The sequence below is a fragment of the Catharus ustulatus genome, chromosome 1, assembly GCF_009819885.2.
Source record: "Catharus ustulatus isolate bCatUst1 chromosome 1, bCatUst1.pri.v2, whole genome shotgun sequence".
Taxonomy (NCBI): Eukaryota; Metazoa; Chordata; class Aves; order Passeriformes; family Turdidae; genus Catharus; species Catharus ustulatus.
This window is the reverse complement of record NC_046221.1, coordinates 143728082-143746410: the sequence shown is the minus strand read 5'-3', so window position 1 is coordinate 143746410 and position 18329 is coordinate 143728082. Positions and strand designations below refer to the sequence as shown.

The following is an 18329-nucleotide window of genomic DNA, read 5'->3' as shown; positions in this document are numbered from 1 at the left end:
ATAAGAGAAAGGGTAACTTTCACATGACTATATGCATACACTTGTTCCTGCCCACTCCTATAAACAATAGAGTTGATGAGACAACCGTCTTACTACAAAAATTTTAAATTCTTAATTCACACAATTATATTACTAAACTCATGATGGTAATGAGACTATTCCACATATCCTAAGCTAAGGAAGCATGCAGAACGTCTTGCCTGATAAGCTTGGTTGAAAAAGTGGCAAGAAAAACAGCTGAAGAATTATCCTAATAGACTCCAGATTTTCTATGGATTAGAATTAAGGCAGAACTTTGTGCCTTATCTCACTTTTCCCTGGAGTTGACCAAGTGCTCTGCAATCTTCTTGATGGTTGAGCTGAATAATCAGGAGAAACTGCAGGTGCACTAGGATGACACTGGAGTGGGTTAGACACCAATCTAAATTCGCTTAGAATTCAATCTAATTCACTAATCTTGAACATATTAACTCAATTTCCTTTCTCATCAACAAGCTTCTCTGCTCTACTGAACAGACCAACTAAAGAAGAGCCTGATCAACGAAAAATAGTTAGCTGTCTAACTAAACGGTTTTCCCCCAAAGCACAGCGGGATAAGGAATTCTCAATGAAATACATAAAGAGCAAAAACAAAAAAAACTCTTTCTACCAACACTAAAACCCCAATAACTCTCTTTTTATTTTGTTCTGAGAAACAGAATAAGCATTTTATCTGAAGATCTACAAACAAACCAGTCACTGTTCAGCATCACTATAAACATTTACAATTGGACACTACACAAAATTTCAATTAATAAAAAGAGCCCTGCGATAGAAAATACTATGCAACCTTAATAATAGGAATCTGTCAGCTTGATCTTTACACTCCATCATTTCAGCCAAAATAGGCAAGAATGGAAAAGTTTTAATTCTTACCCTACTGAAATGTATGCAAGTTATGCATTTCACAAGAGTCACATTTCATTCATTAAAGTCTTTGGAAAAGAGACTATTACTCAACATCTACATGCTTTGAAAAATGAAACAAAATATCTCAAGTGACACTAACCTTGGTCCATTGTCAAATGAGTCATCTTTTTCAGCAAGTAAGCACAAGTGAGACAAAACTTAAGAGATGATGATATTTTAAAAATAAAGACTATTTTGAATTTTATCCTGAGAAATTAAATAATTACTGTTTTCTTAATTTCTGCAAAAAAACCCTCATACAGAAGTGTAAATGTCCATTACATAATCTGAGTTTAAACTTTACTTTTTATAATGGAAAATTCTGTTATGTGTCTAAAAGAAGTAATTTCTTGGAAAAATCTTTTTCCATGCTACTTTTTGATCAGTAAATGCAAGGTATGATTTTTACATGATTTGTGTGAACAAATGTCTGTTTCACTTAAAGCACTTGCCAAAACATCTAATGTACATAAACAACTCCACGTGTCAGTAGATCAGAAGAAATTTCTATAAAGTTAGGTCAATGCCAAGACAAACTCAGCAACAGTTGCTTTTCTAAAATCTTGAAATATTTCTTTTCCTACAGCAGCCATATGTGTGCATGGAAATAACAGGTAAATGACACAAAGGAATCTACACATGATGACTTACCAGAACTTTTTATTTAACTTTCACTCTTGACATGCAAGCCTTACCCAAACAATTCTAGTTATATAGCAAGAAACTTTCCTTTGCATTTACCATTCTCCAATTCTAGTATCAGAATTAAGAAATTCAACCATACAACTGTTCTAAATATTTACAACTTATGCTTCTAAATATTACAAGTTTATGGTTCTTCATGATATGGTTACAGAGAAAATTCAAATAAGGAAATAATCCTGTATTTAACTTATTTAAATATATAATTTTGTTTGGTAACAGCATCCAACAAAGCACTCAGATGATGTTAGCTATGTTGAGATAGCAAAGAGTAAAACTGCCAAAAATGCATACTTCAAAGATCTGTGGTCCATAAAATTCACTGTAATATGGTGCTCCATTTTTCACTGGTGAAAGCAAAAGGTCATAAAGCATGCACCAAGGTGGCCCATTCTGTGATTTCACTATGGGTTCCATATTGGTTCAACATGACTCTGAAGACTTAGTGTCTCTCAAACTCTTTGGGCCATGCTCTGATAAAATCCACAATTTACTGTGGACACCTAGGCATTTTGTGCTCTAAACTTCCTGAGCTCAAGCTTCTACTACTTCAGGGAGAGTGAAAAAGAGTGAAGAACTGCCATAGCTCCTTTTACCCTTGAACAAAATCTGTGAGTTCTATCACTGCTAACAGACAGACTTTAACCTATCACTGTTGTCCAAGTGCTTAACTTGGTATTGTTTCCAGATGTGTTGACTCAAAAATAACTTTCTGGTGGTTTGGGGTGGTTTTTATTGTTGCTGCTTGCTTTTTAATTTGTGAGTTTTTTTAATGGTTTATTTAGTTTAAAAGGGATGGCACATGATCTATATCCAGCTCTGGCATACCCTAGTTAATCCCAGCTACCTGTGCTTCTGTGGGTTTTCCCCTCCTGGATAGCAGACCACATCAAATAAGCTGACCAAAGAAAGGTAGAGGTTCAATACACCCCTAGGAAGATTTACCTGATATTGCCAAAACATCTGCAATAGCCCAAGTATTACATTTACAGAAAAGTTTACCCAGTAGACAGTTCCTCAAAACCAAGTTAACTCACACCCTCAATGATTAATAGTATATTTTTGACTTTCCAATAAATGTCTATGTCATACAAATATCTGAAACTCCATAGCTCCTTCATATTTCAAGTTTAATCCTTGTAAGAAAAATAAAAATCCGTGAAAATACATTGCTACAAGTTTCTCTAGACTTTTATTTTGGCAGCTAATAGCTCACAGTGGCTTCCACTAACAGTATTCAAAAAATGTTTAGAAGAACAGTACAGTCTGTCTCAGACTTTGTTTTATACAACTGGCATGCTTCATGCATTTTGATTCATGAGCTAGTAAAGTGTCCCAGACATAAATCAAAATAACTGCTATTCAAGCACTACCTTAATGTATTAATAGTTAATCCTTAAGTAAGATTACTCATTAGGAACATAGAAGACACATGGCAGACTATATTAATCTTTTAAATACTGAATATTCTGGGAAATGAAAGAGTTGAAAGGTCCAACTCTTCTGGGAAGATCACTAGTTATAATCTCTCTCCTCCAATCAGTGTTTAAGCAGGTATTGCACACACCTTCCCACCATGAAATGAAGGTAACATTGGTTATTATAACACAAGACTAAAGGAAACACATACAATAATACAAACACATTTTTCCACACTGAAACAGAAAATATAGTCACCATTTCAAACAACACATCACTGCAGTTTAGAATGATCTTTTAAACTTACTGTATTAGTTGAATCTTCTTGTAAAATTCTGTCATATAACTGGATAGCATCATCATACCTGCACAAAAAAATCATTCACATTTATTTCTGCTAAGACAGAAATTCCAACTTTTTGACTCTTCTTGCAATAGTCAATAATCCTCCTGCATTTTTTATACTGAAATATAATATACCTATACAAGGCAAACTATATTTATACAAAATTCTTTTGAGAGAGTGCTAACTAGCAGCAGCAGTAGTTTTTGTCACCAATTAAGAAAAACACATGGGAATCACTTTATGAAATACTGTTCCAGCAGCAACTTATGTGTTTTACACCCAGCATCTCACTCTCCTGCCAGTTCTCTTTATATCTACCCAATAGTTCAATCATCACATCCTTACTCCCCCTTTCACATCTCCCAAGAAAAAAAACTTCAAAATTCGAAGTCATCCAAAACAACAACTTTCCACTTCATTGTTGTAACTTGAAACTTCATTTGAAGCTCCTTCTGTTGTGACTTTGAAAAGTATAAGCAGCTGCATACAGAAAATTGGAAGATTCATATAGAATCTGCCACAAACTATAACATAAATCTTTACAGAAAATTTTTTCCACCATTTCCCATTTTTTAATTTGTTTATCAATTAATTCTGCTATCTGAAGTATGTCTGAGGTTACTTCAGGTGCTATGAGCACTTCAAACCTTCAAACCTTCTGGGAAACAGCTCTGTGTGTTCAGTCTTCTGTGTACATGGCCCCAACAAATGAAATAATTCAATTCAAACCACATTTCACTATAGAGCTTTTGTAGTGTCACCACAGAACTAGGGCATACATAGTGTCTTCATGGGTAGTTAGACAAGTATTTTGTCAGAGATACTGCTGATTGATTTCTGATGGCCCACATTCCTTAGACATCACCTTAGACACTCATTTACACATTCACACTGTTCCCTAAGCACTGCTGACATTACCATAGCTCAGCTGTGCACCCCATAAGGTATAGGAACCAGTGTGAAAGGAAACACAAAAGCCGAAACAAGTAGAAGGTGACTGCGACAGACTCAAGCAGATGTGCTGTAAAATGCTGTATTTGTGTTCTCTATTAGTTGCTGCTCTGTCAAATGCATTTTAGAAGACTCAATCTGATGGCCATAATCCCAGCTTTACACAGTGAAGTTCCAGAACATTATTCTTTTTATTAGCAAGGGTCTACAGGGATGTTTCAGTCTATGGAGATGTTCCAGACTTTCCTCCTCCTGTTAGGGAAAACAGGATCCTCCACAGATTCCACAAGTCACTTAGAATTTAATAAAGAGTTTGCTTCAATTGAAGTGACCCATGATGCCTGCAGCCTGAATCTTTCTAAAATTCTTTTATAGTCAGGAGAGACAGACTCCTCTGGGGCAAGGCTTAGAGCACCTGCAGATGGGTTCTTGCTCAAAATAACCCCCAAGCTGAAGCCTCTATCTGCTCAGACTTCAAGAGAAAACCAATGGACATGGAACTACAGTTTTTGGTCATTTCTCTGCTCCCTGATATTATCTCAAGGACCTGATCTGACAGAGATGTTTTGTAAAGAACTTTGATGAGCACTTTCAGAAAACTGTGGCTCAACAGTGCTTCACTGCTGAAACCACACATGATTTTTGTGCAGCAGTCATCTTGCACAAAGATCAGTTCTCATGCAATAACATCTTTAATGTAGTCACATAAGCCTGAACTGAATTATGATCTATTGTACTTTTGAATAGGTTTCAGGAAGGGGGAAAAACAGCTGTCATTCTCTGTCTTCCTAACCTATATAAAATGAAGACAACAGAGCTAAGTTTAATGGAAATTCTTCAAAAACGTGCACTTTATATGAAGTGAGTGTGAATCATAGAGCATTTGGTTGCTCTGAGCCAGCTCCTGTGAATGGAGTAAGTCCATTTATTCATTCTCGTTGATCCAAGCAATGGACTTCAATATCAGTGTTTCATATCAAATACCATTTTCAAAGTTAATTTTGCAATAATGTAATGGATGAAGTACATATGCTAAGTACCTTTTTAAAAAGCATTTAGGGTGTACTTCCAATTCCTTTTTACCAGTATGGTCCAAAGGCTCCAAACTCACCAACTCTGTACACAAAATGTGGCATGGAACAGATTTCCTATCATTCAAAGGCACTGGAAGTTGTTCTTCCATCCAACACAAAAGTTACAGAACAGAATGTTGGCAACAAAGATGCATCCAAGAAGAAATGTGTACAATAAAGTTCATCCTGAAGTCCTGAGGTCATTCATTTGGAAAACTGCAAAGGCTTCATCTGTTCATTATTTTGTAATTTCTGTTGAACTCAGTATGTTATAACCCTTCTACAGGATATTTTAAAAAGGTCAGTCTGATTTTTATGTTCTGCCATTCTATTCCATAAGTTTTTTTATTTGTTTCTATAACAAACTCTATAGATTTAATCCTTTTTAAGTTCATTTACCCACATTCAGGAAACAAGGGCAAAGAGTAGCACCCTGCAGTAATTAGGATTATAGAAGAACAATTAAGGCAAAAAATCTGCTGGCACTGATTTCCATATATTGCCCTAGCTCTCTGAGATGAAACTTACACCTCACAGAATTTGCCAGAAACTTGTGCAGTGTTCTACAGTATAATGACTTATGCTGTAGAGTAAGAGATCCTTCTGATCTCTGATAGGAAGATTGCAAAAACAAAACACTGCATAGTACCTGCAAAAATGCAACACAGATGTCTAATAATCTTAGTAAGATCATGCACATTGTTATTTCCTATCAAGAAACTGCCCAGCATTATTTTGGCATTTTTTAACAACTGAATGCTTTTCTAAGAAAGAGTAAACATTTTTTACAGACAGAAAGTACATTTTTTAAAATTCAGGTTTTACCTTTCCATAGCTTCAAATCGCATTCCAGTTAATCGTTTCACTCTGTGGCTCCCAGGAAACTGTCGCCTCAGTTCCTGAAGACAAAACTGTACAAAGAACCAAAAATACTATTGTGAATATAATTATCTTCACAGAAGATAGAAGAAAAAATAGAAGAAAAAGAGGTTTTGGTTCATAATTCAACTACCTGCCATGCCAGTTCTGAGTCAACACCAACTTTTGAAACGAGTAAAAAAATGCATTGATAAAGAGAAGGTTGGAAACTGAAATTCTCTTTGTTAGATGACTAATTTTAAGAAGTATCTTCCATACAGGACATTAGATTGTCAGCCCCCCTTGGAAACAGTTATTTGCTCAGAAAATTACACATCTACTGAAACAGTTCTGACACTATTAAAACTTGAATACTATTTAGTTGCCCCACAGTGACACAAGACAGTAAAAAAACCAAGACAGTAAGAGTTAAAGAGATACTTCTTTAATAAATGGATATTTCACAATGGAACAAACTATGCTAATACAATGCTCTTTGTTTATTTTAAAAATAAAACTTTGAAATCCAAAGAAAATGTTTGCCACTGGCTTGGGTACAGCCTGTTGGCAGAAGAGGCGTAATTTTTAATGCCTGAAATCAATGAGAACACCTGGGCTGGATAAAAAGAATTCATCACAGGCAGATTTTTCTGGATTAGCAAGAGGATGTTTGGTAGAGGGACTGAGTCACAACTTCCCCACAGCATATTAACTTGTAACCATATCATGAATGTCGCTAAATACCCTTGTAAAGTTAGTAGCTGACTCATGACAGTGGGAGGCAGGACAGTCCACAGGTTCTCAAAACACACCAGTGGTGTGTATCATGTTAAAAGCTTCTCACTGAATCCTCCATTTCCAGGCAGTTACTTATGCAACCCAACTTAGAAACTTGTTTATCAGACCAAAGGTTCTAGCAGAGGCCTACCTACATAATCTGTTCCATCTCATTAAACCTACTAGTCAAAGGAAAAAATACAAATCAGTAACAATTAGTAGGATCCCTCTTTGTTTCTGTAGATAAACAGCTAAAGCACAGTCAAGAGGAATATTTGCATCTCTCCCAAATGCTAAGAAATATAAGAGAGAAAAGCAACAGTGACCAAAGCTGTGATGCTTAGCCTCATGCAAGACGAGACCATTTTCACCACTATCAACTTAATTTGCAATGAACCAAGATCTTTACAACAGTTTCACATAGAAAGGATCAGGCTTAGCAAAGAAATTGCTTACTGGCACTTTGAGTGATGTCTAGGTGAACTGCTGTTGCTCTAGTTACAAAAAACTACATGTACTTAGCAGCATGATCTCCGAACTAATCTCTGACCATTCTCAAGAGACAGGAAAATTTACATAAAACTCCAGAAAAGTAGATTCAATCCAGCTTTTAAATCCAGACAACCTTTTAGACTTTAAAAAGAACTTTTGCATACAAAAAATCCATCTTGTGGTCCAGTGATCAGTGAACCCTGAATGATATCAATTTTTATAATAAACACATGTACTAAAACAAAAATGCACTAATAACAAAAAATTGTAACATTTACAATACTAAAGTCCACAGTCTGTAGATAGCCTTTTACATCTAACAATCCTCACTGACAATATGAAAGTGGTGCTCAAGTGCAGGAGTAATGCAAGACCAGAATTGTTCAATGAGATCTCACTACACAGTCGTTACTCAACTGAACAATGCAGACCAGGGGCCAAATCTCCTGCCATAGATTAAGCTATCAGACACAATAAAGTGACAGGAAAAGTTGTAAGAAAGTCATGAACAACTCACTGTAACACTGATAAAACCAAAGGTGCATGAATAAATGAAACTAGTTGTATCTTCAAAACATTCTGGATTCAGCAGCACTGAATGTCCTCTCTTTAAATGGGACTTGTAACCCCCATAATAATTTATTTTATTGAGGACTGGTTTTTCACCATGTCAATAATTTACTTGTGAGATTCGTTAAGAATCTCTCAGTTACAATGGCAAACATGATTTGCATGTGAAACTTGATTTGCACTTAATTTGCTTTCTGACTTTTTAAACATCAAAGACAGAGAAATTTAAAGCTGGACTTCAGCAGGTAAAAAACACTGGCAATGCAAGTGCTGCCAACAAGAGGTGATTGCACTAAATCACCTGCATGAACAATGGGCTGGCTGCAGCAGGAGCACACATTACACATGGGTTTTTTGTGCAGGACAGAAAAGACAAAATACTAAATAGAAGAAAGAAAAATAAAAAACCAAAAGTCAGAGAAATTACTCTGAAAACTACCTCAGCCTCTCATTTGGAATAGATGATACCTATCCCCCTAAGCAAAATGCATCCCAGCTGTCAAAAGCTCACTGCTAAAAAACAGAAATGCCAAAGCTGTTTGTCTACTTTGGAGCTACAACTGTAGTAAAATGCCACACATAACTTGTTTGAATCAACTGCTTATTTGTTACAAATCAATCAAATTAAAACATAAAAAAACCCTCTAAGTTTCCACCTATGCTTTTAATCTCATTCCTGAGCTGCACATAAAATGTTGCATTCCCTCAGCTCAAGCAATATTCCTTAAAGGGCATATACACTGAAATTTAAACTCCCAGTCAGGGTTAGTAAAAACAAAGAGTGTTTCACAACTGATCTTTCAACACTGGCTCCGTCAACAATTTTGTGAAAGTCTTCTTTAAAAGACCCTGAAAATAAAGACTAAATCTGTTTTACATATAAATCAAGACACAGAAATTCATTTATTTAAACAGTAAGTCTATTTGTTTTTTTTCAAACAAGCAGCTATAATACAACAGTATTTTCTTCTGAGGGACAAAAGAGAGGGAAGTTCAGTGGGTTCACAAGTTTAAAGTTCTGTATTAGATTTTCCAGCATATTCCACTTTGCCATATATATACATATATATATGGGATGCCAGATACTCTGCCTGCTTTCAAACTGCCCTTCTCCCAACTTCATCCTCTAGTCTGACCCTCTGCATTTAAGTTTTACCCACATGACATCACATGAACCTCAAAGATTGTATGAGGCATTTTGTCATCTGACAGAGAGCAAGGCACTGGAGGAGTAATTGCCATCCGTGAAAGACCTGGGGTCCTGAAAATGGCTTTTTACTTAGAATAAGCTCAAGCTTGATGGTTTTCAGGCACAAGGTAAGCCTTTGTTTTCTTCTGACTGTATTGTGAAGAAGGGGTGAAAAGACTATTAAAATTTTCCTGTAAGACAAACTTCTGCCTTCTCCTGTTTTTGCCTTTAAAGGATTAGCTAAGCTGACTGGGTTGTTCTGTTTGTTTGTTTCAGTGGCTTTTTTTGTTTTTAATCTAACAGGTTACAGTTCAATATAAGCTAATGTTATCTCAATTGTTACTTATATCATTCAAATAAATTTGCATACAAATAGACAAAACTCAAATATTAACAATATTTTTATCAAAAATCACCAAATAACTTGGATTGCAAGGGACTTTTGGAGGTTGCCTGCTCCAAATCCCCACTCAAAACAGAACCAGTTTACAAGGGAGTGCAGAGCCATATCCCAATCTATTTTTAAGCATTTCCAAAGGAGATTCCACAGCTTCAATGTGCCATTTGTCATAATGCATTCAATAAGTTTTTCCTAATATGTAAGTGGAATTTTCTTTGCTGCATCTTATGTCCCACACTCATTTTTTTTGCACACCCATGAAAGTATGTGCCCACCTTCTTTATACCTTCCTTCCCATCAGTACATATTCAAAAAATCCCTTCTTGGGTTTCCTAAGACTTAACACAGATCTCCCAGCCTTTCCTCATACATTATGCAGTATCCAGCTCCTTATTTATCTTGAAGACCTGCTCCAATATGTCAGTGACTTTCTTTGATGGTAGCCAACATGACATATAATATGATATGTAAGATGGGTCATTCTACCCATCAAAACATTCAGAAACATTCAGAAAACCAATATAATTTGAGAGGTTTTCAATAAACAAACACTCTCTGTGCAATATGGCAACTTCAATATTATTCTTGACCTTTAGCCCATACCAGAGTAGCTGTAAATATTTTCATGGCTATTGGAAGAGATGTGATCTGTCTAAACAAAAGTTATGCCTTAGAGGAGGTAGGTGGTGGCAGTTTCCTCATAGCTGTGTATTTCTTGATAGATATTCTTTCTACCAGTCCAAGCTATGGTGTTCAGAATATCCTGTAAGTTCCAAAAAACTATTTGGAAGAGACACCCAGGATGAATACATACAGAGTGAAAGAAAAGTCAGCTTGAAAACTTACCAATGCCAAATCATCTCGACTGCAGTCCAGGGCAGCAATCATCACCTGTTCATAAATTATCCAAACTGTACACAAAGAGACAATAAATGCAGGTAATTAGTTTGTTTAAGATTCTAGGAAGTACCTATCATGTAAACAGGATTAATTAATTCTGTCTGTACATTTTTCCCCTTCTACTCCCATGAATCATGGCTGAAACACAAACAAATTAAGAAACTGCTGGAATTAATCAAAAACTTATTTAAGCTATTTACCGCTTTTAGTGCCAAAGTACTTTTTGACATCTTGAAAGGCAAAAAATCTCTAATTCTCTATTTTTCCCAACATCATAACTGCCATGTTCTAGACAGATCCCTGTGAGGACTTGTTTCAATTTCTGTCACAGTGTTGAAGAACAGAAAATCAAGCAAATAATATCTAAGCCACAGTTTCAAATGAAGTTTCACATAGCAGTCTAAATACTAAACAAGCTAACAGTTCTTTCAGGTAATTTTTATGACTGTTTTCACTACAGCCCACATTTGGGAAAGAAATAAGCTCTTGGAATTCTGGAAGCCTGTTAGACTAAGAATGTAATACAAATTTCATCAACACCAGTATGTATTGAAAGACAATATAAACAATATTAAATAAAATTGAGACTAAAAAAAAAAAACCAAATCAGATAAGAAAACTTTTAAAATAATGATTGTTTACTTACTGTCATCTCCAAGTTTAGATGCATATTCATTAATTAACTCTTCTCCAACATCCACTATCTGCTCACTGTTTCGGTAGTTTTCTTCCCTCCATTTCCTCATTTTATCACGCATATCTGTGAGCAAAGGGGAGAAAAAGTTTTTTCAGATAGTAATGGAATTTCAATGTGCATATAATAGGTAAGGTACACACCTAAAGAATGGGATTAAAGAGCAACAGAGCAAAGAAAGTGGCTTCTACTAATATTAAAAAACTAGCAGAGAACAGATCTCTGAAACCTTATTACCCAAACTGTGTTCATGCTCTAAATTAATCAATTCAACGTCTGAGTTTGCAGTCTCTCAGGACAATAACATATGCAGTAAAACATGTATACCTAGTTATCCAATAAATAATAAAATGTATCCATTGCTAGGTAAAACAGGCTACAAGAGATTTCTCTCGAGTAGTTTCACACATTTATAAACAACACTAAAAGTGAATTTCTGCTACAGGTGGATAAATTCTAACTTGAAATTTTAGAAAAACCATTACAACTTCCACTCTGAAAGGAATCTATGCACTCCTAGAGAAAGGAGCTTCAATAAAGGTATACATGGATGTGAAGGCTGTCTACAACAGGGAAGTGTCCAAAGGTACAAAAAATATCACTGTTTACCTAGGCAAGATAGAAACTACAGTTTATTTTATTATTAGGGTTTTTGTTTCAAGAGCACATTTAAGATCTCCAAGAGAGCAGGCATATTCATCAGGTCAGCCAGAGAACACTACCTTGCCTGAGCTTTATTTATGCTCTAGATCAGGAAATTGCTAAGAATGTGATTTTATATACACATACCTTTATATACACATAACTGTTCTATACACAAGAACAAATTTTGAGGCAAACTTAAGGAAAATAGTTTTCATTACTAGATAGTGGCTTTACTAATAAGGTACCAGGAAAACTGTTGCTAGTATTTTTTAAAACTTTACAACAGCTGGAAAAACAAATAGAGTGACAGATATAAACACTGTCAGTTTTTCTTGCACTTCAAAACACGGAGTTAACGTACACGACAGTTAAAAATTAAGCACTGGAAGCTGTTCCATCTACCTGAAGTGATCTCAGATCACTCATAAGACTGTTATTGTGCTACATTTTGTGTTTTGAAATTCAACCAAAACCACCACAGGGTTACATTTCATATGCATGGGCAAAGTTAAATGGTTCTAGACATATGATGGTCCCTGGAAATTCAACGTTAGACGGCAAGAATGTGAGTGAACACAAACATTCACAAAAGCTGACAAGCTAAAAGCCAAAAAATAAATAAGCTGTCTGATTTCCACCCACTCATTTACTTGGAAATTATCAATGCCTTCATTCCAGTGTGATTTCAAATGGAATAGTGTCTAAATTATGTATTAACAGACAGTACATCTACTATTCATCACACAAGTACAACATCTACAGCAATGGAGAAAAACCTTTAGGATAAAGACTAGAATATCAGCTGATGAATGAAAGATTTAATTTTAGAAATATTGAATTTTATGTAAAAGGCAGAAGAAAGAAAACACTAAGAACTGCAGTAAAATTATACAAGGCTTTTTACAATGTTGTCAAACAAGGAATTTTTTACTAAGAAATCTATCAAAAGAGTCAGACAATAACTTAAGTCTTGGAGACATAACTCAAAGCTGGGCACAAGCAATTAGGGATTTTAGAAGAAAAAAGAAGCAAGGTAAAGAAATGTCTAAGATTAATTACAAGTCTCCTGTCACCTACAGGCTGATGCTGAGCAATTGATACATTTGTTTTAGACTTGGGTTTTTCTAAATTGGCACACATGGCACATGTAAATCAAAATGTTATCAATTTTAAGGAACCGAGGCACTTGGGACAAGGTTTGCTTTTGCCTAAAACCATGCAAGAAGTCTACCTCAGGCCAAGAGACACAGCCTGTGTTTCAATTTTGTGTGCTGTAAGGTGTCAGCTCATTTGGCCTAAACAATATGAAATAATCCTCCTATAATTACCCACATTTCCACTGATGAACTGGATCATAGTTTTCAAGTCCTCGAGATCTAAAAGCACTGGATGAAATGAAGGAAATCACCACTTTGGGGCAGACAGGGATTGCAAACTCCAAAATGTCACCCTGGCATATAGCTGCTACCATGGCAGTCACTCAGGGACCCCCACAGACATTGTATTTCCAGAGCTCACTTGTATATTGATTCTCCATCACATATATTGATTGGTATATTGATTCTCTGTTAGATACACAAAAACTTCACCCACAGTCCACCTCTGTGCACTCTCATCTGGCAGGTGCAGGCAGAGGCACAGGTGTCACAGCTGGCTGCTGCAGATGATGCCTCTAATCCTGGCAACTCTGTTGTCAAAAGGGCATCAATTAAAAAAAAAAAACCACCTTTGCCTGCTGTAAACCCATAAATCCGTATATAAAACCCAGAGTAAACTGATCTGACCCTTTGATTACAACTGAAAATTAGGAATAGCTAAAAGAAAGCAAAGACAGCACAGAACACAACAAATCTACACCAAACATGTTAGATTGTTTCCTATTTCCTAGAGACTTTCCATACAAACTAAATATGAATTCAGTTTCTAAGTCACAGAAAGGGAGTTTGTCACCTAAAGTGGACTCTAATGACTAGAGATAGAAGTGTTCAGTTTTTAAATTCATTTGGAATTTTCTCTTTTTGTATGTAACGTGTTCCCAGACACATACACTTGCAAGAAATATACACTGTTAAATTTCATCTTATAAAGCATTTTATGATATTTTCAAAAATGAAAAAGTCTCACATGAACATGGTAATGAAAACTTTTGAAGAGCCACTGTTGAAGCAGTGCAATTTTTAATAGAGAAAATAGCAATACTAATTTAAGAGAACTTAGGCAAGAAGCACTCAGAGTTAAAAAAAAAAAACTTTAAAAATACTTTTCCACTTTTTCAATTTATATAAAAAATAAAGCTAGTTTAAAGAATATGCCATTCCTTTCTCTTTTTCGTTTTGATATCCACTGAAAAGAATTACTGACTGAAACAAGAGTTGCCATGACAGCACTCAAAGATCCCCAAAAAGCTCAGCTGCGACAGCAAAAGTCGCTGCCTCCCTTCAGCAGGGTGTCATGTGTTTAACACCATTATGCTGTTGTGCGAGTTTAAGAAAAGAAAACCTGTTTTATTCTGTCCAATTCTGACAGTATGTTAGATGCATTTTCTGTGAAAATCAATTGTTATTTTAATAGCTCTTGTTTGCAAATTGGCTAATTTTACATTCATGTACTGCAAAACCAGCTCCTAAAATTGTATTACACATGTATTTGCTTTTTTTTAGTATTTCCACTCATGGGACAAATTCATCTTTAACGTATCACTGAAAATATGACAAATACATATTCTGTGAAGTCTACATAGCTTAAGAAAGTCCTACTAAGAGGCTGCACACCACCAGGTAGCAAGTGATGTGCAAGCCTACTACATCAAGTTCCTTGGCTACACCCACAGTTTTTGTCTTCCTGTCACTCCACATAGTTTCTAATTCTTTTATTTATGAAGGAAGCAGAAAAAAAATGTCAATTTCTCTAGGATAATTACTATCAGTATTAAAAAAAAAAAAAAGGAGCAACATAGCACCTTTGTCTCAAGCAAATGAGCTTTACTGTAAAATATATGTTACATAACATATAAGCTTCTCTTTCAATACCACAGCACTCTGTGGTACTGGATCATCTAAGCCCATTGATCAAGACCATGAAGTTAAATGAGACGCTTTCCTGCTACACAGATTTCCAAGTACACTTTAAAGCTTGAGATACAGCAACAAAGTAAAGAAAGAAAAATAAGAACAACAGCTCCCACACTGGAAAACACAAATATTTTCAGTTATCTTTCCTAATGACCTGTATTATGCATGTACCTAAAAAAATTAACCACAGTTAAACTCATACCTCTGTCTCAAAGAACCTGAGTGAAAAGCAAAGCAAGGTACAAACTATTTCATTTGTTACATGTTATTCTTCTTTCCTAACCCTGAATGCTAGATTCATCTTTAAGCACTATATAAGTATAAAATGTCTTGTTTAGAAAGGTTTGGGTATATAAAGGACATATCAACCATACACCTGATTATCTGGTTTCACATAAATTGGGCATTTTAGAGAGATTCAAAATGAGCTACGTAAAATTCCTAGAACTGTGTTCAAGTTCTTTGCTAGGAACTAGGTCACACCACTGCTGGGATCACCTCACCCATGAAAAGTTTTGTTGCACCAGGATCTGTTAAACAGAGAAAAGTTATCTTTTTTAAGAAGAATCCTTGCACAGTCTGTTGCAGGACTCAGATTTTGCTTTACTTTTCATCTCTTGCAATAGAGAAAAAAATACAGAATTTTTCAAATGCATGCTTCCAAAATGGAGACAGTCCCTTGTACCAGCACACACCAGCCTTTCATTTGGATGTACACTTGAAGAGGCACACTGAGAAGTCAGTACGATAAAACTCATCAGCTGGTCCTCCGAAATTTCTCATTCAACCCCACCCATATGCAAAACCCTACACCTAGCACAGCGCCACAACTGTCAATCAGAACTCTTCGAAACAAAATGTGGAGGGCTAAATGTACAGACATGTCCACAGTGCATTACCCATCCTGTGAAAAAGCTCACTTCTCTTTTCTGTCACTGATACCCAAGAACAACAGGGGAAAAAAAAAACCAAAAAACTAAATCCCTGCATTTTGTAGCAACATCTACCCAAGAAAAATAAAAACTGGAAAGTTTTTCAACACAAAGTAGTTTAGGGCAATTTCTGTGAAAATCTAACAATAACACCTGTTAGATGTATGATCTCCATCCAAGCTGAGCTTCACAAGTACTACACCTTCATTCAAGAGATATAAAAGAACGGTCAATCAAGGTTTTCCCAATTAGTCTAATGACATCATGGTGATACAAACAAATACCAAAGTAAAATTAACTACATATAGTGATCTCCAGACACATTGACAAACAAGCTCACTTCTTCATCCTTTTTAATTCCGTTACTATTTTAATTCAGCACTATTTTCTTCAATATCATCTGGCATTCAAGCCAAAGCCTAAATGTTTGAAATTCTATTTTGTTTTGCTTCAGTCCTACAGAAAAAGGTGCAGGAAAGACAGCATGGGCATTATTTCACTGGGCAAGTTACTAGCATCTGCTAAATACATCCCATGCAATGTTCCTCCCATTAGCTACAAAACCAAACAAAGCATTAATTCATGACTGGAATATTATTCTAGTGCTCAATTATTTCTTCACAGATTGGCAGCACATAAATGAGAACCCACTATCACACAGCTTCTCTCTGCATTCTCTTCACTATAATGTTTGCAAGGTATGGTACATAGCTAAAGGTTCCCTCTTTATGGCCAAAATTATTATTATAAACTATCCATTTATTCTTGCTAGGAGACTGAAAAGGGCTTGAGTGCTGTCTTGAGGTCACATGTGAATACCAGTTATGAAAAAAGAACCACTGGGAGCGTCGAGTAAAGCTATTTGAAAAATAAATCACCATTATGATCGAACAGATGTGAAAACTATAAAGACCCGGAGGGCAGGATCCTCAAAACTTTTTGTCACTTCAGACCTTCTTGGCGTTTCCCCACAAACGCTTATGATCGAGTTTTACAAGAGTATCAGGAAATTCGCAGTTCACCAAAAGATGAACTATGGCACAAACAGCTGCCCTGCCAAGAGACCATTACTGCTGGTGAGCGCTGTACCCGGGGGAACAAGGCCGGGAAGCGGCGAGGCAGCGGCCGCCGCCGGGCCCTGGGGACGCGGGCTCCGGGCCCTGGGGCCGCGGGGTTTGTCCCCGCCGAGGGCAGGCGAGGGGAGGTGAGGGGAGGCGGGGAGGGGAGGGGCCGGCCGCGCACCGGGGCACCGCGGAGCGCTCCGGGCCAGGTGCGCGTCTCCGCCCGGGGACCTGCGGGCACCGAGGGGCCGAGCGCAGTCGCGGCCTTTGCGGCCCGGCCGCCACAGCCCGAAGAGCCGGGGGCCGCCAGAACCGCCGCCCCTCGCTGCTGTCCCCCGGGCCTGGGTACGGCCGCCCGGCGCCGGCCCGGGCCTGCCGCGCTCCAGAGCTCCGGGAGCGCCGCCCCCTCCCCGCGGCCGGGGGCCGGTCGGGCCGGGCACGGCCCCTGCCCCGGGCGGGGACCGCCGGCTGCGCGGCGTTACCTTCCCAAGTCACGTCGTACATCTCCGACACCTTCGCCATCTTGGCGGCCGCCCCGTGACGCAGCGCGGTGACGGCCCCGGCCGTCATTGGCGGGAGGGCGGGAGCGGGGCCGGCCCGGCGGGGCGAGCCTGGGGATGGTGCGGGCCCGCCGGGCGCCCGCCGCCCCGGCCGGCTGCGTGCGGCTCCTTCCGTCCTCTCTGCCACTGTCCCGGCGGCCAGAGAGGGCCTGGCCCCGCTGGAGCGATCCGCCGAAGAGCCGGAGCGCCAGGCAGTGGGCCCTGTCCCGCCGGGCCTTGGGGCTCTGTCAGCCCTTGCTCGCGTCGGGACCGCAGTGACCCCCAGTCCGCGGCGTCCGTGGCACCGGGCTGAAAACCTCATAGGCCAAGCTGCAGGTGGCACTAAGGGTTGCGGGTTAATTTCCTGTGTTACAGCCCGCATAAACTGTCCAGGAGCAGTTCGCATGGCATGAGGTTGTGCGCCTTGAACGCAAACGCAGGGCGCAGAGGTGCCCAGTGTGGTGTGGGTTCAGCATGGGAACTGCGCGTGTTTTTCCAGCCCCTGGCATCCTGGAGAGGGGCACGAACCGTCAAGGGTGAGCCATCGGTTTCTCTGTGTCGTGGTTTGACACTGGGTCATCGCCAGGCACCCACCAGAGTCTCGCTCACCCTCCCCTGCCACACCTGGGCAGCGGAGAGGGGAGAAAATAAAATTAGCGAACACTTAATGCGTGAGATAAGGATGAGGATAAACACTTCAAGGGCGAAACAGGCTCAACTGTAAGGTTGCAAAGTGAGTGTATTACTAAGAGAATCAGAGGA

At 38.2% G+C, this 18329-nt stretch overlaps 1 protein-coding gene across 1 annotated transcript in view; it reads right to left on the bottom strand.

Moving 5' to 3' along the window:
* EMC2 (ER membrane protein complex subunit 2) overlaps nucleotides 1–17609 on the bottom strand; it is a 39034-nt gene extending 21425 nt beyond the window's left edge. Inside the window, exons 1-5 of the mRNA XM_033060631.2 lie at nucleotides 17511–17609; nucleotides 11272–11385; nucleotides 10572–10636; nucleotides 6265–6350; nucleotides 3377–3434 (exon numbers count right to left, since the gene is read on the bottom strand). Coding sequence (XP_032916522.1) covers nucleotides 3377–3434; nucleotides 6265–6350; nucleotides 10572–10636; nucleotides 11272–11385; nucleotides 17511–17598 — 411 coding nt within the window. The 5' untranslated portion in view covers nucleotides 17599–17609. The remainder of the gene's footprint in view (nucleotides 1–3376; nucleotides 3435–6264; nucleotides 6351–10571; nucleotides 10637–11271; nucleotides 11386–17510) is intronic.
* Nucleotides 17610–18329: the final 720 nt, after the last annotated feature.